At 39.9% G+C, this 25,365-nt stretch overlaps 1 protein-coding gene across 3 annotated transcripts in view; it reads right to left on the bottom strand.

Annotated features, from left to right (window-relative positions):
* Nucleotides 1–1,234: 1,234 nt before the first annotated feature.
* Hace1 (HECT domain and ankyrin repeat containing E3 ubiquitin protein ligase 1) overlaps nt 1,235–25,365 on the bottom strand; it is a 114,965-nt gene continuing 90,834 nt past the window's right edge. For 2 of the 3 annotated variants that reach the window (XM_028894680.2, XM_037200376.1), the window contains 5 exons: nt 21,174–21,305; nt 14,825–14,923; nt 14,480–14,550; nt 3,468–3,581; nt 1,235–2,073 (listed from right to left, as the gene is read on the bottom strand). In XM_028894680.2, the coding sequence (XP_028750513.1) occupies nt 1,971–2,073; nt 3,468–3,581; nt 14,480–14,550; nt 14,825–14,923; nt 21,174–21,305 (519 nt within the window). In that variant the 3' untranslated portion in view covers nt 1,235–1,970. The remainder of the gene's footprint in view (nt 2,074–3,467; nt 3,582–14,479; nt 14,551–14,824; nt 14,924–21,173; nt 21,306–25,365) is intronic. The other variant, XM_028894681.2, reaches the window with a different exon arrangement.

Consider the following 25,365-nt stretch of genomic DNA (forward strand, 5'->3'; position numbering starts at 1 on the left):
GCTTGGCTTAGTTTCCAGCCAGTTTTCCTTAACTTATCCCGTTTACCTTTTGCCTCTGGGCTTTTCCTGTTCTCATACTCTTACTCCGTGGCTTGCTGTGTAGATGGGTGGCTGGCTCCTTGCATCCTTTCTTTTGCTCCTAGATCTCTCTCCTCCCAGATTTCTCCTTCTATACATTCTCTCTGCCTGCCAGCCCCACCTATCCGTTCCCCTGCCTTGCTATTGGCCCTTCAGCTCTTTATTAGATCATCAGGTGTTTTAGACAGGCACAGTGATACAGCTTCACTGAGTTAAACAAATGTAACATGCCAGGTGGTGGTGGCACACGCCTTTAATCCCAGCACTCGGGTGGCAAAGACAGACAGATCTCTATGAGTTCAAGGCCAGCCTGGTCTACAGAGCGAGATCCAGGCTGGCACCAAAACTACACATAGAAACTCTGTCTCAAAGATACAAAATGCAACATAAACAAAAGTAACACACTTTAAAATAACAGTCTACAACATTATTCCACACAGTAAATGCAGAGCTGTAAGGAATGAGTACTTCTACCTCATTTCTGGTTCCAACCACAGCATCATGTAGAGACCAAACCAGAGCTGTTGGTCTATGTCCTGGTGCTGAGAACTGCTGGATTTTAGAATCACAAAAGTCAGTTACAGTCTCAAAAGCTAGGTCTGTTATAATGTTCTTTTTAACAAGGTAGTGGCCTTTTCTGTAATTAGAAAAAATAAAGTATTTGAATCTTAATTTTAGAACTACTTGTAAGTTTAAGAAATTTCCTTTTAATGCAAAGTTATTTTCTTATATTAAAAAAAATTTTAAAGACCCCAAATGATACATTTTTGTGTGTGAATTCTGGGTTTTAATTTACTACTTTCAATGTATCTTTCTCTCAAATATCACTGCGCAAATAACACTGGCTGCTCATGTGAGAAATGTGACGCCGCCAGGTCTTTTAGGTGTTCCCAGTCAGAGTTCTAGACATCAGAAACACCTGCACCATCTCATCTGTGTGTTCCTACCCCCCTTCAAGTCAGGCTATTACTACTCATGCTCTAACTGGGCCAGTGTGTCTTTGCCAAAATGCCCGTCCACAGATATCACTTAAACATAGCATTTTAACCATTTCTTAAGCAAACTTAAGAAAACATTACATATTTAAATTATAATCTGCACCTTATATTACTTCTTCAAATGTGTCATCAAGCTTAGATCAAATAATGAAGAGAAGTATAATAAATATATTTTAGTTTTATTTTCATTATAAATTAAGGCATATGAAAAACTGACACCACACACTATATATACATGAAACTGAGCACAGAAAGATGCAAACAATTCATATAGTATAAGCTTTAATATATAAATTAGATGTCACTTTATCCAGTTAGTCACACCAGTCTAAATTTAACATCATATATCAAAATACTAAAAAGCTAATCAACAACAAAAAATAAAACCCATTGCAATATAGGTATAGTGTGGGAAAATACATATTTGTGGCTTTACACAATCTAAATTAATCCATTCTATACAAGAGTTTTCCAAAATATAAATGGTACTTTACATGCAATGGAACAAACCCGCTGTTTGGCCTCCTGTAATATGCAGAAAATACCCTTTAAACGAGACAGGTTCACAGCAAAGGTGGAATGTAGAAAAAGGTTTTGCCTTTATACAGTTTTGGATAAGATTAAAGAAACTTAGAAAAAAAAGTTTCTACTTCCAATTAGCATTTTTTAAAATGAAGTCTACTATGATTCTAATTATATATTCTAATTATAACACAAACAGAGAAAAACAAAGCAGGGAAAAGAAATATATAGTAGAAACCCGATCCTTTATGAATTTTAAACAGGAGCTCTGCCTGTGGGCTGCACCGAGGCTCCTTTTCTGTTGACAGTTCCCCAACTGACTCCTGGCACTCCGGCCTGTGCACCAGTGTCGGGTGAGTTCTCCAGACGTCGTCATGCCATCGTATAACCATAGCTGCCACAATGCAGTGCCACGAGGAGTCTGTCCTTGAGGATTTCTTTACTTGGGTATTCAGGTAACTTGAGCATATTGATGCTTAAAAAAAAAAAAAAGAGCCCCATTAAACGGAGAATCTCTGACATTTCTCGTTGTTTTATCTAGCAGTAAAAACACTGCTCATAATTAACATAAAACCACTCTCTCAAATTTGCATTGAAATTGGAAAGCCCTGAAGTGGTATTTAAAAAGGAAGGAAGAAACTGCTGCAGAGCAGCTCCTCTCAGAATGCAAACGCAGTGCACGAAAACCCATTTTCACTTACAACAAGTACCAGGGCGGTATCCATGAAAGTGCCGATGCAACTGATACGGCATTTTAACTTCAGCCATCTTCAGTAAGTTTCAGGTAGTCTGTGACTCCCTTCCAAACTTTCCCTACTAGAAGAGGAGCAAAACTACGCAACCACTGATTCATTTGCAGGCCCAAAATCCCGAGGAGAGATGATGGGTGAAATCTTCCTTTCATTCCAGGATTACAGCAGGCCACGTGTGGCAGGCAGCCAGGGTTCCCGTGGTCCTGCCACCATCGGGAGTCACTGAGACCCTAGACCTTGTTTCTACCAGGAACCACAGCCAACACACGTGGCACAGACACAGGTGAGTGAGGACCTCGCCCCCATCAAAGAAGCCTCTTTTGACAGCAGATGGAGACCATTACAGAAAGCCATAGTCAAAGTGCAGGGAACAACTGACTGGGCAGTCAGCCCCAAGTGATGCATCTACGGCACAGTTCCTGCACCCAGGATTCAGGGAACATCAAGGAAGAGGGCGTACAAAGACTGTAAGAGACAGAGGAGCCAGGAGATCTGCTGTACGACTGTGACACAGAGCCACGACAAGGAAGCAGCCTGTCACGAATCTCAACAACATGGCTGCCTAAACAAGACCAGAACAATTCCGCCAACAGCTGGCATCCCAAGTAGAGAAAATCTCCCAGGGCCCCACCCCTAGATGAAGAGCTACAAGCAAATAACAATTGCTGAGAGGGAGAGTCAGTCTTCCCCAGGGATGCGCCCCTGGCTGGTTTTCCAATACCAATAGTCAACCCTAGAAACATGCATAAAAATCAAGAGCACACCCATTAGGTTGTAGTCTTCTATTTATTCATTTCTATGTGTATACAACAACATTAAAGAGGCTCCATGAATTTGGGAGGGAAAGGGGAGTATATGAGGAATAGGAGGAAGAGGAAGGGGGAAATTATGCATTTTATATTTGAATGAAGTAAAAAAAATAACCTTCTCAAGGTTGCATAACAAAGCAACGGGATGTAACTACTGAAGGCTTTGGTCATTTCTTTTTCTCTATTATAGTAAAATATGCATAAATTTAACATTTCAACCATCAAAAAGAAAATACAACAATTACCTTTATCATTTAAAATTAATAACAATATTCCATAATTTATTTAAATAAGTTAGTTTAACTTACCATGTGCTGGACGTTGGTAAAAGGTTTGGAGTATATGGCACAGCAGCAATGGTGAAGTTTTGCAAACCACTTCCACCCATAATATTGGCAAAACCACCATGCGGGACCCTGGAACTAAGAGTGTGTATCATCAGTTGTGATCATGAAAGAAAATCTTAGTCTGACAGACACATGTTAAGTTCTGTGTTAAGGTAAGAATAACAGTCCACTCTAAAACAATGACCAAATGACACGTTTCAGTCTGAAAACTCCCACCTCATTCTTAGCTGCCACTTTACGGTCAGTTAGTAAGCATGCAAGAAGAAACCTCTCTATTCTTCCATCAGCTAAACTATACTTTTAACTGGCTACATACTGCGTTTACGGTAATGTGCTAGCTAGTTTTGTGTCAATTTGACACAGCGGGAGTCATTTTGGAAGGACTCTCAATTGAGAACATGTCCCCACCACACCATCCTGTAGACAAGCCGTGGTGCATTTTCTTGATTAGTGATTAATGTGGGAGGGCCCACTCGCTGTGGGCAGTGCCACCCCTTGGCTGGTGGTACAGGGCGCTCTAAGGCGGCAGGCTAAGCAAGCAGGGCTCCTCCATGGCCTCTGCATCAGCTCCTGCCTCCAGGTTCCTGTACTGACTTCTTCACTGACAGACTCAAACGTGGACATGTAAGCAAAATAAACCCTTTCCTCTCCAAGTTGGTTAAGGTCATGGTGATTTATCTCAGCAACAGAAACCCTAAGACAAAAGGTTTGCTTTTGTGTGCCTCCCTATTAAACTACAACTCTCAAGCATGTCCTATTTTATATCCCTATCAGTGGGATTTATATCCTTGAGATTAGCAAAACTGCCTGGCAACTCATAGCTGCTAAATGTTTCTGAATAAATGGATTGTGGTTGTTTGAATGTGGAATATCCTCTATAAACTCATGAGGTTGAATACTTGGTTCCCAGCTGGAATTACTATTTGGGAGTGTTGTGGACCTTTAGGACAGTGGTTCTCAACCTATGAGTCACAGGGTTCACCTAAGACCTTCCGAAAACAGATATTTACACTACGATTCCTAACAGGAGCAAAATTACAGTTATGAAGTAGCAGTGAAATCATTTTATGGTGGGGGGTCACCACAACATGAGGAACTGTATTAAGTCACAGCATTAGGAAGGTTGAGAGCTACCGCTTTAGGAGGTAGAGCCTTGCTGGGGCAAGTTTGTCAGTGAGGGTCAGTCCTGATGGTTTATAACCTGGCCCTACTTCCTGTCCTGTCCCAGTACCTGCTCGGTTTGTTGCTATGCACATCTTCTCCACCATGACGGACGTCCCCCTCCTGGAACTGTGGAGAAAATAAACCCTTTCTCCTTACATGTTGTAATCTAGTGATTTCCTTCTTTGTGAAAAATACCCAGGCGCAAAGCAGTTGGCATTCATCTTTCCAGATATGGAGAAGAGTGAACATACAATGTGTGTGGTTCATGTGTGTGCTCACCCTGTGATTGTAGGTGTAGATGCACAGATGTGACTTCAGGCATCTCCTCTATTCTTTCCACCTCATTTCTGAGACACTCTCCCACTGAACCTGACGCTCACCACTTCCGCTGCACTGGCCTCTGCCCACTGGTGCCAGGCTTATGTCACAAGCTACCACACCCAGCTTCTACATGGGTTCTGAGGATCCAAACTCGGGTACTCACACTTGTATAGCAAGCAGTTCACCACAATCCATGTCCCCTGCCCTCAAATATTATTTTTTAACTGTTGTGTAAAAAAATTTAAGACCACGAGAAGGCCAAAATTTAAGGCATAATACACCAACTAAAGTTTTTAATCCTGGGTACACAGCTATACCAAGTATAATTACAACTTTTCAAGTTCTATACATTTTAAAATAAATTATTTCAAATTACTCTATGTATGTGTCGTGTTTAAACAAATTACTCTTGGAGCTGGGGGTGTAGCCAATGGAAATGTACTTGCTCAGAAGACACAAGACTGAGTGAGAGCTATGGCATGACAAAAAATAATGGAAAAAATGACTCAATTACAATGGCAGCTGCTACAGTACCTCTAGAGGAAATTAGAATATGATACACATTTAATGTATAAATATTAAATGTGTACTTTTTCACATCTTTTAATTGTTATCATACAAAGTCACTGGGCTTCATTATAGCATTTTCATACATATCTCATAGTTCTTTTCCCTAATACCCCCCTTCTTCTTGCTGGGCCCCTTCATTTCCCCAACAGCCCTGCCTCCCACTTCCATGTTACAAATAAATTTTACTGCCTTCTCTGGCTTCCCTTCTCTCCTTGCATCTCTTCTCCTCCCATAGTACTCTTTAATTTCATGGCCAACATACATACATGTTTATACATAATTTAAATTTAGATTCTGCATATGACAGAAGTCATGTGATAGTTTTTGTCATTGATTCATTTTCTTTCTTTGTAGCTGAATAAAATTTAATTTTACACACACAATTTTTTAAAAAATTATTTTTAATGGACATCTAAGGTGAGCCAAATGTGACCACACTTAAAAGGTTTTCTGATACACAAATCACAGCATACAGGTGGCTGTGCATGCTGCTTGAGTCCTTGCTGTTCAGGAGCATAAGACATAAGGCAAAAGAAACTTAAAGTTCAAGATCAGCCTCATAGTAGCAATATAATTCAGCACAATTTGAAAAAATGTTGATTGGCAACACAGTTTGATTTTAAACTTATCATGGAAGTATAGTCATAAGAGTGTTATGACAGACATATAGATCAATAAATAAAACAACCCAGAAATATGCCCCTTCAAACATCGTCTAGTCATCTTTGACAAGAATGCCAAGAATATGCAATAGGCATGCAGGAGACCCTTTTTTAAGCCTCAATACTAAACATAACCAGGCATAGTGGCTGAAATCCCAGTTCTCTGGATGTGAAGACAAGAGAATCAGGAAGTTCAAGGTCATCCTTACCTACACAGTGAATTCAAAGGCAGCCTGGTTTCCACAAGAACCTGTCTCAGTGCCCCCTCTCATTCTCAAAAAAAAAATTCAATGGGGAAAGCACTCATTCAACAAGATGTGTTGGAACAGCTAGATTATTTGCTATAATAATTTTAATTGAAGTTGGACTATTACTTATACCTCAAAGATTAGCTAAAAACAGATCAAAGACTTAAACATCCTTATAATTAGAACTATAAAAACACGAGAAGAAAATACAGAGGAACATCTGCTGGGAGTAAGAGCAGGTAAGGACTGATACCCAGAATCCCTAAAGAATGCCTAACAACAAAACCCAGGCTGCTTAACATTATCAAGGGACTGGACTAGGTCCTCCAAAGACACATGGCTAGTTCAGCACATGAAAGAAGTTCAGCATCATTAGTCTTCAGGGAAATGGGAATCCAAGCTACAAAAGAACATCAGTTCACGCTCAGTAAGATGATCGTTTACATTTTAAACAAAGTACTAGTAAAAATGTGGAGACCTCGCAGGGGACAACAGTTCAGTCCCTGTAAGAAACAGTGTGACAATTCCTCAAGATTATAAACAGAGCCAGGGCTGGGGATGGAGCCCCCTTGGTGAGGTGCTGGTTAAAAGCACGAGTCAAGCTCTGAGCTAGATCCCAGAACCACAGAAAACTAGGCATGCAGTGCATGCCTGCATTCCCAGCACTCATGAAGTAGAGACAGGAAGATCAAGTAGAGACTTCAGTATCACTATCCTTGGACACACCGTCTCAGAAAGGGAGGCAAGGCTACAATATGATTCAGCATTCCATTTTTAAGCTTATATTCAAAAGAACTATAGACAAAGACTCAAAGAAATATTTCTATATCCATGTTCACAGGCACAATTTTTACCAAGGCTAAAATGTAGAGGCAATACTGGCATCCACAGATAAATGTAGTGTTTAATAGGTAAAGTTTCAGTTGAAGACCCACCCCCCACAAAAAATTTAAAAATGGGGTACAATCATGAAATCTGCAGGCAAACGGATGGAACTAGAAAATGCCATCCTGAGTGAGGTAACCCAGACTCAGAAAGACAAACATGGTATGTACTCACTCATAAGTGGATACTAGATGTGAAGCAAAGTATAACCAGACTACAACCCACAGCTCCAGAGAAGCTAGCTAACAAGGAGAACCCTAAGAGGGACACATGGATCGCCTTGGGAAGGGGAAATAGAGGAGATCTCCATGAGTGAACTGGGGACAAGAGGGGCAACAGAGGGTAAGGGATGGGGATGAGAATATAAGGAAACGGGATGGTCGAGCTGGAACAGAGATGGAGTAGGAGAGCAATGAAGAGATATTTTGACAGAAGGAGACATTACAGGGTAAGTGAGAAACTTGGTGATAGGGAAATTCCCAGGAATCCACAAGGATGACCTCAGCTTAGACTACTAGCAATAGTGGAGAGGGTGTCTGAACTGGCCTACCCCAGTAATCAGATTGATGAATACCCTAACTGTCATCATAAAACCTTCATCCAGTAACTGATGGAAGCAGATGCAGAGAGCCACAGCCAAGCACCAGGCTGAGCTCCTGGAGTCCAGTCAAAGAGAGGGAAGAGGGTTTCTATGAACAAGGGGGTCAAGATCATGATGAGGAAACCTACAGAGACAACTGAACCAAGCTCGTAGGAACTCATGAACTTTAGGCAGACAGTTGTGGAACCTGCATGGTCTTGCCTCAATTGAATGTAACAAGCTCTGCTGACTCCCCATGGGAGGCCTTACCCTTCTGGAGGAGGGGTGAGAGGTGGAGGGGAGGAGGCTGAGGGAAAGTGGAAGGAGGGATGAGAGGGGGATCTGTGGTTGGTATGTAAAATGAATAAAAAAAATTCTTAAAAAAATAAAAATAAAAGTGGGGTATAGATGTAAACAGAGAATTCTCAAAAGAAGAAAAACAAAGTGCTGAGTTACACTGAAAGAAATATTCAAAACCCTTAGTCATCAGGGAAATGCAAATCAAAACTACTTTTAAATTTCATGTTAGAATGGCCAAGATGAATAAAACAAATGACAGCTCATGCTGTTAAGGATGTGGGGTAGGGGGAGCTCTCATCTGTTGTTTGTGGTAGTGCACACTTGTATACCCTCTATGGTAATCAGTGTGGTGGCTCCTCAGGAAGCTGGAAATAGACCCAGCTCCCGATCTAACTTGGCCATCCTCAGGCATATGTCCAAAGGACTCTACATCCTATTACACAGACACCTGCTCAACCATGTTCATTGGTGTTCTATTCACAATAGCCAGAACCTGGAAACAACCTAGATGTTCATCAAAGGAGGAATGGATAAAGAAAGTGTGTACATTTATACAACGGACTATTGCTCAACTGTTAAAATAATGAAACATGCAGATAAACAGCCTGCATCAGGCTCTCTTTTGGGCCACCAGCCAGCTCCCAAATCATGACACAGACTTACTAGTTATGAGTGCTCAGTCTCATCTTAGGACTATCACACTAGCTCTTATAACTTAAATTAACCTGATTTGTTTTCATTTATGTTTTGCCTCAGGGCTTTTTCCTTTCTTTCATTCTATATGTCCTACTCCATGCCTGGCTGGCCCTGGGCATCTCCCTCATTCTCCCCTTCTCTCATTCTCTCTTGAGGCTAGATTCCTCCTCCTATTTATTCTCTCTGTCTGCCAGCCCTGACTATCCCTGTACTGCTTAGCTATTGGCTGTTCAGCTTTCTATTAGACCAATCAGCTGCCTTAGGCAGGCAAGGTAAAACAGCAGCACACCTTTACGTAATTAAACAAATGCAGCATAAACAAATGTAACAAACCTTTACATAGTTAAAGTAATATCCCACAATATGGATGGGGCTAGAAATTATCATCCTGAGTGATGTAATAGACCCAAAAAGACAAATAAGGTATGGATTTGCTTATATGTTGATGTTAGCAGTTGAGTCTTCCTCAATAAGCAGGCTCCAATCCATATAACCACAGAAGTTAGATGTAGAGCAGCTGTTCTCAACCTTTGGGTTGCGACCCCTTTGGAGTCCAAATGACCCTTTCGCAGGGGTCACCTAAGACCACCAGAAAATACAGATATTTACATTATGGTTCATAACAGTAGCAAAATTAGTTGTAAAGTATCAATGAAAACAATGTTATGGTGGGGAGGGGTCACCACAACATGAAGAACTGAATTAAATGGTCACAGCATTACGAAGGTTGAGAACCACTGGTATAGAGTAAGGGTCTGCGGAGGTGTGAATCTCCCTAGTAATGGGAAAAAGAATAGACAGCTATGGATGGATGGGGTGGGAGATCAAATGGAATGATCAAATGGGGAGGGGGAAGGGGGGAGGATACGAGGAGAGAAAACTAAAACTAAGGGCTATTTGAAGGGTCGTATGGAAACGTAATCCAGTGGAACTATATGTGAAAGAAATCTAAGTGGGATTACCAAATAACCCGGAGACTAAGCCCCTACTAGACAGCTCTCACCACAAATGAAATCTCCAGTTCCACATCTAAGCAAGCTGTTGGCAAAAGGGTCCCATGGCAACACTAAACAGCCCAGGCTATTGCCAAGTCATACCGGCTGCTCTCCAGAAACTGACAGTAAGGGGACACCGACCCAACAGCTTGACCACGGACAAGCTGAGCCGGTGCCTACCTAAAGCCTTCATCCCTACTGACTAGTATTTATGGTATTGAAAGGGACTCTGCACACTACCAGAGGAGAAGGGTAAACACTAACCACGCTACAACCCCTGGATCTGTAACCTGCCTGCACAACACACTGGGGCAACGGCGGCACAGGCGTGAGAGTACCGAGTCACTGACTGGACTTAAGGTCCAGTCCATAGGATAGAACCCATGGCCAACACTGCTCAAGAGGTCATGGACCTAGAAGAAACCCAAACACTACAGTTCTGCCAAAGGAACATAGTAAGTAGTTCAATGACTCCTAACGACATTCTGCTAGACTCATAGATCAGTGTCTTACTCAGCCATCATCAGAGAAGCTTCTGTCTGCAGTAGATGGGAACAAAGGGACAATGTGTACAGAGTGAGAGACCTTGGAACATTCAGTCCTAACCATCAACTCCCTTCCTTTAGGGTTTAGGGAACTGCAGAAGAGGAGGCACAAAGACTGTAAGAGTCAGTGAGAATGAAGAACACCAAGGAAACAAGGTCTTCTAGACACAACATTGTAGACACATAGGAACTCAGAGACTCATGTCACATGCACAAGGCCCGTACAGGTCTATGCCAGATGGGGTCCCAGTGCTGCAGGAGTAAGTAGACACGATCCCCATCCCAAACCCAGAAGCTATCTTCAATTGACAACCACATGCAAAGGGAAAATTAGTTTTCTCTAATGGAGTCTCACTGGGTATACAAACCACACTGAAGGGTATGTCCCATGGCCAATTCAATAATATTTTATACGTTCTTTATCTTATATTATCAGGTCTTTTTAACCTGTAAGGTTATATATCATGGTTTCCAGTTCTGTTTCTATGGATTGTCTGTGTGGGGGAATGGAGATGTCAGTGTCTGTTTCTTGTGCTTTTCTATGAATCTTTCCCTCGTTTGTTCTGTCCCGCTTCAGGTCTGGCGTTCTTTCTTATAATATATAATTATATTATATATATATATATATATAATTATATATTATATATATTATATATTAATTATATAATATAATCAATATATTGATTATATCAATATATAATTAATTTATATATTAAATATATAACATATATTAAAAATTAAAGTTTCTGAAATATATTAGAGATGTAGTACTACTAGGAGGAAAGAAGAAGTAGCCAGAGAAGGAGGAAGACTCCAGGGGCCAGACATCCAGCTACACAGCCAGCCATGGAGTAAGAGTAAGATTTACAAAAGTAAGAGAATGGGCAAAGCTTCGGGGGCAAGAGGGATAATTTAAGTTAAGGAAAGCTGGCAAGAAACAAGTCAAGCTAAGGCCAGGCATTCATAATTAAGAATAAGTCTCCACGTGTGGCTTATTTGGGAGCTGGGTAGTGAGCCCCCTAAAAAGAGCAAAAACAACCAATAGGGGGCGGGACAGAGGAAGAAAGTAATGAAAGAGACAAGCCATTTAGGGGTTAGGGGGAAACCTGAAAAAAAATTAAATTAAAATTAAGTTTTTAAAAAGGGGGGATGTAAAAATTAAACAGCTAACATAAAATGTAAATGGGGTGGGGAGGAGGCTTAGTTGATAGAGTGCTTGCTGCCTGCCTAAGCATGAGGACCAAAGTGCAAATTCCTGGCACTCACATAAAAGCAGGGCACAGTGGCACATCTGAACTGCTGGTGCTGTGGAAGTGGAGACAGGCTGATCCCTGAGCTCACTGCCAATCAGTGCCCCCCAGGCTCACTGGGAAAACATGGCAAAAAATAAGATGAAGAACAATAAAAGAAGGCAGCTGCTGTTGACTTCTGATCTCCACACACGAATGCTGATGTGAATGTGTGCCCGTACAAAGAAGTGCACACAGAACACACATACATACACAACACAAACATTTTATATATATATATATATATATATATATATATATATATACACACACACACACACACATTTAAAAAATATAATCTTGAGAATAAAGGATTTATATAAAGCACTGATAATTTGCTAACAGTAATTTAATGTTTTCAGTTTATAAAATTAAATACTTTAAGACCCTGTATGTTAAAGTCAAAAGAAAAATGATAAATTCACAAAAACATATGCACAACTAATGTCAATATATTACAAAGATGCTTAATGCTAATTTTTTTAATGACTGGAGTAATGGGCAAAAATAAGACAGAAACTGAAATTATACAAAAAAGTATACAATAAAAAAGTTCAAATGAACACATATTGTGTTGATAAAAAAAAAAAAAAAAAGTTTGAGCTGGGCAGTGGTGGTGCACACCTTTAATCCCAGTACTTGGTAGACAGAGGCAGGTGGATCTCTGTGAGTTTGAGGCCAGCCTGGTCTATAGAGTGAGTTCCAGGATAGCCAGAGCTACACAGTGGAACCCTGTCTCAAATAAATGAAGGGAGGAAGGGAATTCAATCTCCTGCCTAGCCAAGGGGAAAAGGGGGAACTGGCCGGGCAGTGGTGGTGGTGGGTGGTGGTGGTGGTGGTGGTGGTGGTGGTGGTGGTGGTGGGGTGGCGGTGGCGGCGGCGGCGGGGGGCGGGGCGGCGGGGGGGGCGGGGCGGCGGCGGCGGCGGCGGCGGCGGCGGCGGCGGCGGCGGCGGCAGCAGCAGCAGCGCACGCCTTTAATCCCAGCACTCGGGAGGCAGAGGCAGGCGGATCTCTGTGAGTTGGAGGCCAGCCTGGGCTACCAAGTGAGCTCCAGGAAAGGAGCAAAGCTACGCAGAGAAACCCTGTCTCGAAAAACCAAAAAAAAAAAAAGGGGGGGGGAAACTGAGTTCTCATTCCCCAACAACATCAACGTCAACACCTTTCTGAAAGGTAAATGAACTATTACAGAGACTGAGGTATAAAAATGAATATCCTCTTGTTTTCTGTAGTGTTGTGCTGAGGAATTTCTATGTGCTCACTGGACATTCCTATCATTCAGCTACATTCCCAGTCCAACATAATCTTATACCAATCTTCCCATATGAACATCATCCTATATAAATACATATATTAGAATTTCTTAATTTTTATAGCATTATATGAAACAGAAGCTTTACTAATAAAGTTTAAGACCTAAGAACACACAAGCTATTAAAACTGAATAAATCTATAAAAGGAACAATGAAAATTTCAAAAAGTTATAAAACAAGAAACATGATTTAAAAAATTAAAATTTACATATATAGAATGGTAAAATAAAAATTAACTGGTTATCTTTAGGGATTGAGATTAGAGGTGATTAGGTTATTTATTTTGTCTGTTTCTTGGTTTATCTATATAAATTATCTAGCCTCAAAAATATAATGCTTAATTATTTTAATTAAATTATTCAAAATCTCTGAACATTTAACACTCAAAGGCAAAAAAATGTTAACAAGGTTTTCTTTCATATCTTTAGTCTATAATCTGTCAACTGTCATGTCTTACTAATTTAATAAAACCTGATTACAGAATGACTTCAACTAGTTTTCTTTTATATGGCTTAAAGATGGAGCATGGAACAAATGGATCAGTGTGGCCACCTCTGGATTGAGATTACCTGGTGGGAACTTCATTTTCTTTCATGTTCTCCATTTTCCAATTGTCTAAAATGGTTGTATAATACTTTTAAAATAAGAAAATAATGAATGGTCTTTTAAAAACTACATATATACTATATAGATTCACACTTGTGCTGGTTGGTTTTTTATCAATTAGGTCATCTGTGAAGAGGGAACTTCAATTAAGAAAATGCCTCCATCAAATTGGCCTGTAGGCAAGTCTGTGGGATATTTCCTTGATTAATGATGGCTGTGGGAGAGCACAGCCCACTTTGAGGGTAGGAAGGAAGATCTGGGCTGTATAGAAAGCAGGCTGAGAGAGCCATGTGGAGCAAGGGCAGTCCCCTCAAGGCCTCTGCATCTGCTCCTGCCTCTGGATTCATGCCCCCTTTGAGTTCCTGTCCTGACTTCCTTCAATGATGGACTACAATGTAGACATTTCAGCCAAATAAACCCTTTCCTCCCCATCTTGCTTTCTGGTCATGGTATTTTGTCACACAATAGAAATTCAAACTGAGTGTGAATCAGAGAGACTGTGCGTGTTCATATGTGACCACACAAACTGAGTGCCTTTACTGTTAAACTAACCAAAAACATAAAATATATTAAAAAATTAAAGTTTCTGAAATATATCAGAGATGTAGTACTACTATAAATGATTTCTTCTTTCAATATGGAAATAATCATTTGATTAATACCTAAAATATGGACAGAGGTGTAAGAAACAAATTCAGAGTATTGGTTCTTCATTTCGGTTGGTTTTCTGTGATTCCTGTCTTGGTCATTAAAAATGCAATACAATAATTCTCTCAATGTTATCATAAAAGCACTTCTTACCTGCCAGTAACAAACTGCAAAAGAAGAACTCGCTCTTCTTGAGTGATGTCTTCCACAACTTCCCAGAACCACTACCAAAAATAACCACAATTTAGCTATTTCAGAGCAAATGTAGACTTATTAGAAACAGAGACCATGCAATATTCATAAAGCACATTTCATTCTCTAAAACTCATTTATCAAAGATGATTTCACATAAGACTTTCATATGCAATATCCCCCAAAGAAGAATTTATGCAAAATCTTTATTTTGTTAATGGATATGTATTCCCATCCAAAAGAACTGAGAGCTTACAAAATTAAATGGCAAACATAACTTCATTCTAAGCTCCAGAGGGGTGTTACCTGAATGACTGGATCTTCTCTCTCATAGCCACTTGTGTATTCTGTATTTTTTATCCAGTCATTCACATCAATTTCTGGCATGCCAGAAAGCAGTAGCTCCTTGGGGGAAGAAGAAAAATATTTCATTAATCTTCTTTGGGGAAAAAAAGTCATTCCATTTAAACAGTAAATTTGCCTTAATTAGAAACTAATCCATATAAACCCGGTTCATTTCTGTGACCATTTCTACATGTCATCAATAATAAGCACTACATAAGGAAGAACCCTCCATGGTTCTTGATATTTTAAATGTGACATGAGGGGATGGATCCACTTGATACAGTATAAAACATAAAAAGGGTGGTAGCTTGGATATTTAGAGTAAACACACACAACAAAATTTCTATGTGCAACAATTCCTTCTGGTTCACTTTATTTTTATATTCTTTACAAAATATGTTAAATTACACTAGATCATATTCTCAACATGAAAGTGACAAAAAAAAGCCTGAATAGTAAACAAATGGAAAGTTTATCAACAAATAATCATTTTTTTTTCTTTATTAAAAAAAGGATTCATCCTCATATGAATTCTATTTGGAGTAATTCATATCTTCTGAAGTCAATTTTCTCCAATGTAATAAAAAAAAATCAGTATTTTCTAAGTGGCTTTGTTCGCAGTGGTAGGCATGCATCCTGGGGGCCTTGTATATACTAGGCAAGCACACAACCACAAAGCAACATCCTCAGTCTTCCTAAGTACCATCAAACACACAAATCTACACCACATAACTAAAGTTAGTCAAGAAAGCCCAAATACTCATCAAGGGGAAAGGAACAAAGAGAGCACCTGTGTATGTGAACCAGTCCATGTTCCACAGTTGGAAACCTCAGTGAGGTGAGGGAAAGACTTCAAAGTCATGACTTGTAAGAACTAGAGCAGTCTATGCTCTATAAACTAACAATGTCTGAGAACCTTGAGGAGTTTTGAAATCTACTCAATAGGTCAGTAAGAGTCTCTTTCACGCTTTCCATGTAAAACTGGATTTTCTTCATCTACTTCAACCAAATAAGGAAGTGCAACTGATTGTAACGGAAGCAGATAATCTATGGTTTGTTTAGCCAGGCATCACAAATTTACAAAACTAGGGTCACTTTTCTCACTATTTTTGTTCTGTTCTTAGAATAGTTTTCATTTCTAAATTTCTAAATAAATGTTATTTGTGTTAATATAATTAATAAAGCACTTCTCAGTTCTAATTTAATTTCAAATGCAGCAATCAGCCACTGGTATAATAGCCCACATAAACAAAGTCTCTTGTCTAAGAGCTCATCCCAAGACCACATGATTTAGAACTGTCGGTGAGTATCCACAGTTCTCCTTGCCAGTTGCATGAGTGGTTCTTTTGGGCACTCCTGATACACTCTCTAGGCTCCTCTCTGCAGACTGGCTCTCTTCCTTTGGGGAAGCGTCTGGCCACTGAAGAGCAGGTAGGCCCACAGGTTAGGAGATCTCTGCTCCCTCTTGCTTCAGCACTATAGTTTTGTAGTAATGCTGTCTCTTAGACTGTAACTAGTACCACAGAGCCTCTCCTTGGCAATCACTCTCACACAGGGCCCTTCACTACAATTCTTCTACCCGTCTCTTTCAACAGCAGCCACAACAAAGGCTTCCCACTATTGCCAGATCTTCTTTATTCCTTATAAGCACTGCTATAATAGTCCCTTTGTTAAGGGACTCCTTTACTTGAACCCCCTGAGAAAACTCTGCTCCCTGGTAGGCTGACACAGATCTGCAAAAGAGCATGGAAATGAATTTTACATGTTTCTTAGAATTCATGAGTTTAATCATCTTCCCTTTCAGACTAAAGATAAGCTTTTAATATCATTATTCTTTTATAATTATGAATAAAATTCCAAAATTATTATGAATAAAATTATGAAATAATTATTACAACTGCACTCTTAAAAAATTTGAACTCTTATGAATATCACATTTGTTGTAATTTAAGGAGAGAAAAAAAAACTTTTTTTTTTTAGACAGAGTCTCACTGTGTAGACCAGACTGGGAACTCACAGACATCCACTGGCCTCTTGTCTCCACGCAAGAATTAAAGGTAGCATGGGTTTTTTTGTTTTGTTCTGTTTTTGTTTTACACACTTAATAGACATTGCTTGATTATTTTATTGTCAGAACATAGTCCAAGAAGGGAGCTATATATGGAGATTTCTGAATGCTTGTGAGAAAACTCCAATAAACCAAGACAAGAGTCTTGCGACGTCAGTTTCTTCAAAACCACAGACCTGTTCTGGCATGCATTTTCATGGCCCTCCCAGGTGTAACGGGAAGGGTGAACTTACTTCAGCTTATCTGTTCCAAGTGCCTGCTGTTACTTGTTTATATGCCTTTATGGAAAAGTCTTTGCTGCATGTGGCTTATCTACCACGTGCAACTCACCTGCCACGTGGGATTTGTGACTGCCCACTTTACTCATGTACACTTAACCCTCAGACTATAAATCGTCTGATGCTCTGAATCAAACTGGCTATTGCACCAGATTTTATCCACTTCATTTGGGGGCTCCATTCTCCCAGCTGCCACCACCTCTAGAGTGGTGACATTTAAAAATTTATCTTTTAATTCCTTATAACTAAGGAAAAAGTTAAGATGACAAATAACAAAAGAGAAATTCACAATAGAGTACATATAGCAAAAGTACTCTAAGTTCCAATTAATCTCTTCCTTTTTTTAACAAGATTGTTTTGAGGGTTCTTTTGGGGGTGGGGCGGGAGTAAGACAGGGTCTTACTATGTAGCCCTAGCTGGCCTTGAACTCACAGAGTGCTAGGATTAAAAGACATGCACCACCACACCTAGGGATTTATTTATTTATTTATTTATTTATTTTGGTTTTTCAAGACAGGGTTTCTCTGTGTAGCTTTGCGCCTTTCCTGGAACTCGCTTTGGAGACCAGGCTGGCTTCGAACTCACAGAGATCCGCCTGCCTCTGCCTCCCAAGTGCTGGGATTAAAGGCGTGCACCACCATCGCCCGGCTGGAATTATTTATTTTTAATATAATAAAAAAATTGAACATTTTAAGATACAACAAAGTGGCCTACACCTGTAATCCTAGCTCTCTGGAGGTGGAGGCAAGATGATTTGTAAGTTCAAAGTCATCCTCAGCTAAACAGCAAATTTGACTCCAGCTTGGGCTACATGAAACCCTGTCTCCAAACACAAATAAAAACTACAAATGTGTGCGAATATTCACAGATGCACATACAAAACAACTGTTAGAACTAGATGTAATCTACATATTATAAAGGCTACACTAATGGAACATGAGTCATAGAAATTAGATTGCCTAGAATTCCTCTGACTCAGAGTTTTGATATTAAGGTATGATAGAGGCAGCGCAATATGGGAGGATGGCCATGCCAACATCTGGCATGAGGCTTCTAAGTGGAATTGTGTTACATATGTCCTAGGGATAACCTGTTATTACTTTCAATCTGACATTCATCTCCACTTGAACTCTCTACCCACAGGGAATGATGATAGGATATTGGAGCTACTATATGCTTTCTCCTCACTAAGAGTTCTAATATCAAATCTGAATCCTTAAGTAAGTACACAAAATTATAAAAAGTTTCCTTTCTTGGTGTAGCATGACCCTGTTCTATGATGAGAACTCCATGTACAGAACATGATGTGCACACACTCTCATAAAGAGAAACTACAAGAGTTAGAGCACAGCTAGTTCAAACAGTCTTGAACTGTGAAGACCCCATCGGTGTTCAAGAGTACAAACAACAAAAGGAAACCGACATAGTAAAGACTGTTCAGTGAGTTATAATTATGTGCAACAATATGTACGAGTTTCACCAAAAAAGGCTGAGGTAGTTTTTGTTTGTTTTTCACTTGTTTTCAAAACAGGTAAACCTGCCAAACCCAACAGAGCAGGCAACATTCAGGAACACTTGGCCAAAGGCACAAGAAAGTAAGCTGGGGAAAAGCGGGGTATGGGGGAGGCAGTAGAAAAGCAGTAGAAAAGCCAGGGACATTCTAAACAGCTAGGGAAAAAGAGCCGCACTCAGGGCAACAGCAGAAAGGGAAAAAGGAAAACTCTTCCCTGGGCCTGGGTATGTAGCACTGCTATCAACAGAGCAGAAGCACACCAGAAACATTAGAATCACATGACATCATAGAGCAAGTGGACTACAGAACATGTGTCCCCAACACTGACTGAGGCATACACAGTCTCCTCAGCAGTCCACTCAACTTTCTCTAAGGTAGATCATGTTAGGACACAAAGCAAGTCTCAACAAATATACACAAAACTAAATTAACTTCTTGCATTCTATCTGACCACAACAGAATAAAGCTGCAAGGGAAACTATACAAACTCAGGGAGATTAAACAATGCACTACTAAATAATGAATGAATCATTAAAGAAAAAAACTTCCTAGAATTGAAAGAAAAAGAACACAAAGCACACCAAAACCTGCAAGATAAATTAAAGCAGTCCTAAGAGAGAAGTTGACAGCTATAAATACCTACATTTACAACAGAAATTTGGAGAGATAGCTAAGCAGGTAAAGGCACCTGTCACCACACCTCATGACCTGATTAGAATCCAGAAGCCCACATGGCCAAAGGAGAGAACCGACTACTTCACGTTGTCCTTTGTCCCTATATGCAATCACATGCATGCCACAGCAAGCAGAAAGACAGACAGCCCCACAATATTTAAAGTTAAAAATAATAAAAAAAAAAACAGGTCTCAAATCATGGTAGAAATTACTGCAATAGAAATCTTAAAAATATAAAAATCAATGAAACAAGGAGTTGACTCTTTGAAAATATAAACAAATAAACCTATGGCAAAACTAAGAGAAGATTCAAGCTCATAGAATCAGAGATGAAAATGAAAGCATCAACAGTTACCAATATAATCCAGAAAACCACAGACATACCTTGAAACCATATTACACTAAATTGGATACTCTAGGAGAAATAGAGAAATATCTAGACTTGTAGGACTTACCGAAACTAAAACAAGATGAGATAAAGAATTTAATAGATCTATAGCAAGCAACAAGATAGAAGAAACAATTAAAAATCATCCAAGTCAAAAAGTGTCCAGGCCTACATGGATTCTCTGCAGAATTCTCCCATGCTTTAAATATCTAACACAATCCTTGTTTAGTTATTCCACTGTAAGGCCCCTATTTTCAGCCAAATCTGTCTCTGTCCCTGGTCTGCCGAGATGTGAACAAGCATCTTTAATGCCCCTGCTCCCACAGCGAGAAGCAGCCCTGCTCTGTGCCTTTGCCACCAAAATGAACTATATACACCTTCAAACACGAGTCGGTTAGCACCCTTCCTCCCTCAGGCTCATCTCTCAGACACTTGTCACAGCAGTAAGAACAGCAACTACCACGGCAGCTGTGCTTTCCTTCAAATACTGTGTCTCGTTAAGGTTTCAGACTACTCAACAAGTTTGACAGTAATTTATTAATAACAAAAGGGAAGCAGACAAAAATCAGACAGAGATAATATAAAAGTATAAATTCTATTAGGTCACAGTAAAAGGCAGGCAAATTGAAGAACAAAACAAAGAAAGTAGACCACTCAAAGGATGGAAATAAAGTTATAAAATTATATATATGAAAATGGTGTAAATATACGCACACACATACACACACACATTAAAATAACAAAGTAGGGAAAATACACAAATACAAGAAAAGCCCCTCTTAACTCTTTAAATACGGGGCTAGGAATAGCCACCTTTACCTCCATGTAACCAAGTTACAATTTCAGAAACAACATGGAATACATAGCTTCTGGAAAGACAGGCCTTCCACATCTTCCATGCCAAAGACATTAAAAACTTCTTTCATTTTTCTCTTTATCCTACCTCACGACATTTCACATTAAGAACTGTTAATATTGTTAATAAGGGGGCTGGAGAAATGGCTTAGAGGTTAAGAGCACCGACTGCTCTTCCAGAGGTCCTGAGTTCAATTCCCAGCAACTACATGGTGGCTCACAACCATCTGTAATAAGGTCTGGTGCCCTCTTCTGGTCATACATGCTGTATACATAATAAATAAATAAATCTTTAAAAAAATATATTGTTAATAAATTCTGAACAATAATGCCTCATTAAATAAATCCCACTCAGTACTCCAAAATTACTCCTGTTTTTATTTTCTGTGGTTCTGGGGAGGAAGCCCCTTCCGTGTATAAGTCAGGCAAGTGTCCTACCAGTAGATTACATCCTCAAGCCTCAAGGGATTTCTGAATTGCATTAAATGGGAGTTGTACTCTAGTGTAACAAGAAAGAACATGTTCTTCCTTACCAATTCATACTCATCAAACAGTTGTATAAGGGACGGTGGGATGAACATATGAAAACCCTGTAAAAAAGCATTGATCTGAGGCTGAATGGCTCTTGTCATTCGGAGCTCAGTAACAAGCTGGACATACTCCGCCTATAAAAAAGAAAGTTTTGTGATGATTACATTTTAAATTTCATATAGCTAAGCCAGTAGTGATATAGCTGTTTCTCATGTAAGCGACAAGGGTGTAGAACTAACTTGGAACCAATACTCACCCCTCAGCAAACCAGTCAACACATTTGCTGAGCCATCAGCCCAAATCTTTGCAACTATCCCCATGACTCCTTGCACACCAAGCACAAGCATTCTCGATCTGGCTCCGTGCAGTAACTCCACTCTGCACACCAACAGAGTATTGTACCTGTCATCCCTGTTCCCATCTGCACCTCTGAACTGCTGCTCCTCCACACCACGGCCAGAGTGGACTGAAGATACATTAAAGTCATAGTGTTCTTTTCCTTACTGACTTTTTGGGAGTTGAAAATAAAATCCAAATATACTTTCTAGTCTTTAAGGCCATAAATAATCTTCACTCTAATCCCATTCCACTCCTGTTTCCTTGGCCTTCTGGCTATTCCCCAAGTGAAGCCTGCTTAGGTCTCCTTTGAGGCTTGAGGATATAATCTACTGGTAGAACATTTGATTAACATATACAAAGAAGGGGTTTCATCCCCAGAACCACAGAAAATAAAAGCAGAAGTAATTTTGGAGTATTGAATGGGAGTACTTCCAGTTCTTTGAACAAAATACCTCATTAGAATGTAGTATCTCTGAAGGCAAAGGCTTTCTTTATGAGCATATATTCCAAGATGCAAAAATAGGAGCTGCTACCTTACTGCTACCTTATTGAATAATAATGTTAAAAAACAAATGTATACATCTATCAAAAACACTTTGTGCATACTTTGAATCTGGCTAATTTTACCATAACCAATTCAATTCTGAGTTAAAACAGCTTACTTAAAACTGGGCACAGTGGTCCATGCCTTTAATCCCAGCAATTCAGAGGCAGGGGCAGGTAGATCTCTGAGTTCAAAGCTAGCCTGGTCTACAGAATCAGTTCCAGGGCAGCCAGGGACACACAGACAGAGAAACCCTGTCTTGAAACAAAACAAAAACCAAACAAAAAAAGCTTACTTTATCTACTATTTAAAAATTTTTACTTTCTTTCTCTTTTGAAATAGATATCATCATGTAGCCTAGGATTGTTTTAAACTTAGAAACCTTCTGCTTCAATTTCCTAAACATTAGAATTATAATGCATTTTATCTTAAACCATATTTTCCTTATAGGAAGCTGAATCACTTAAAATTCAGCAAGTAATAAAAAGTGTATTTGGCACAGAATTATCACATGTGTACATAAATTCTATCAGATGTTAGATCACTTATGTCTTTTTTAAAATGCTTCCAAGTCAGACTTTGTTGAGTTAAAAACTATGGTGCAAATACTATACATACTCCTCACCCGCAGGAGTGCTGTGGTGACGAGCCAGATCATCTGGGAGGAGACCCCACTGAGAATGTCTCCATCAGACAGCCACATCTGTGGGGCATTGTCTTGATCAACCTTTGATGTGTGAGAGCCCAGCCTACTGTGAGTGGAGCCACTCCTGGGCAGGCGGTCTTGGGTTCTATAAGAAAGCAGGCTGAGCAAGCCAGTAAGCAGCACTCCTCTGTGATCTCTGCTCAGACTTTCCTCCATGCCAGCCTGTGATCCCCAAGCTGCAGAGGGAAGCAAACCGGGATGCCTGCTTCCCTCTCCTTCTGCAGTTCCCGCACTGATCTCACGCTGTCCAAGGACTGAGCCAGTGTGTTATACACAGCTGCAAACCAGGATTTCTCCCTAACTCTGAGGCTACACAACTGTCAGAGTCGATGCCTCGTGAGTCCCCCACACCTCATCTGCCACAAGGAAAGCAGCCACTTCTATTTTCAACCCTCCACCATCTCTGAATCCTACTTGCCCACCACTCAAAAGTATTTTCCTACAACAGGGATTAATCAGTTATTACCAATTACATTCAGGCAGTTATTTGAGAGATCGGCATGTATACCAGACAATCAAACAGTACTATACACTAAATTTCCAGGATTTGACCTCAGGGAGTGTGTGTATACACACACCTACACAACATCTGCAAGTGACAAAAGCAGAGCTGTCCATTCGTTACTAGAGGACCCATCATCTTCTAGTTTTATGTCTACTCTCACTAACACTACATTTATAGTAATATGTTTAAGGTACAGGAACCCTGCAGAAGAGCGAGAGGGGATGGAGGACACCAGGAGAACAAGGTCCTCTAAGTCAACCGAGCAAGGCTCATAGGAACTCAGAGACTGAAGCAGCAAGCGCAGGGCCCGCACCAGGTCTTCTGCGTATATACCATAGCTTTCAGTATAGTATTTTTATGGTATTCCTGAGGGTGTGAATGAGTGGGTCTCTGACTCTTGTGCCTGCTCTTGGGCTCTTTTCCTTCTGTTGGATTGCCTTGTCCAATTTCAATGTGATGGTTTTTTTTTTAATCTTATTATATTTTATTATGTTTTGTTATCTCTTAGAAACTCGTTTTTTTTTTTTTTTTTTTTTAAGAAGAGACAGAAAGAGAGTGGATCTGGAAGGGAGGGGAAGTGGAGAGGAACCAGGAGGAGTAAAGGGAGAGGAAACTGTAATCAGGATATAGTGTATGAACAAAGAATCTATTTTTAATAAAAGGGGGAAAATATGCTTAAAGTGCTATATAAGATCCTACTTTCCCTAAACAAAAATTGCTTTCTTGTTAAGGTTTTGATTTATGAAGTATTATTTGATAGCTACTGTCTGAGACCATATCCAATGACAAAGCATTCAGGTCAGAGAAGTGGTAGCTCGGTGGGTGAGTGCTCGCTGTACAGATGAGGACCTGACCCCGGCACACGGGTCAAAAAGTTAGGCCTGGCCTCCTCACGCAGGTCTATAACTCCTGGTTCAGTAAGAGACACTGTCTCAGGGGCCTAGGGCAAGCATTCACATATACTCCACACATATGCATGTACACACAAAATATCCACACACTTATACACAAAAAATCTTCAATGTGAAGCCTGAACATATTCACTACTCAGCTGAACTCTACCTACTCCACATCTGTCGCAATAGCACATATTCCTACTACCTCCACACATTTTGTTTTTAAATTAATTCTTGCAATTATACTACTCTCTCCTCACATTTCCTTCTATTCCTTCTAATATGATTTTCCTTCAGTATCCAGACCATGATTACTAGTTGATTTGTGAATATCAGCTCCTTCGTATCCCAATTTTCACACTAAAGTCAAATGAATTTTGGTGTCAATTATTTTTTCAGTAGAATAAAAATTCTAGCATTACAAACTCATACAACTTGACTGATAGAAACTGTATTGATTGATAAACCCCAAATTGTTTCGAAAGTGTTTCCTTATCTCTTTATAAGGAAAACAAAGTAAAAAAAAAAAAATCAACATTTCTTGACAACTATTACTTCAAACACCCACTACTACTCACACTAACACCCCAGCTGGAACTCAGGAGCCACCTATCTTTGCCTTGTGAGTGCTAGTATCAATTTTAAGACAAATGAACTAATTTAAGATGTGTTACATTTTAAAGATTTTACATCTTAGCTAGGTATGACATCATACACTTGTAATGCTAGCTAGCATGAAGAGAAGCTGAAGCAGAAGGACTACACAACTTGAGACCAACCTGGTCCCCACACAGAGTTCAAGGCTAGCCTGTGATCAGCATCAGAAGATCCTATATGAATGAGAATGGCCCCTACAGGTTCATATATTTATTTGAATGTTTGGTCTGCAATTGGTGAAACTAGGAAGGATTAGGAGTTGTGGCTTTTGTTGAAGGAAGTGTGTCACTGGAGATAACTCTTGAGGTTTCAAAAGCCCAAGCTACTCTTCAGTTTACACACACACACACACACACACACACACACACACACACACACACACACACACACACCACTATTTCCTCCCTTGTCCAACTGCGGATCAGGCTGCAGGATCTTACTTATTACTCCAGTACAATGCCTGCCCACCTGATGCCATGATCTCTGCAATGATGATCATGGACTCTAACGCTTTTAAATTGAAAGCAAGTCACCAATTAAATGGCTT

This window comes from Peromyscus leucopus, chromosome 8a (assembly GCF_004664715.2).
Source record: "Peromyscus leucopus breed LL Stock chromosome 8a, UCI_PerLeu_2.1, whole genome shotgun sequence".
Lineage (NCBI taxonomy): Eukaryota > Metazoa > Chordata > Mammalia > Rodentia > Cricetidae > Peromyscus > Peromyscus leucopus.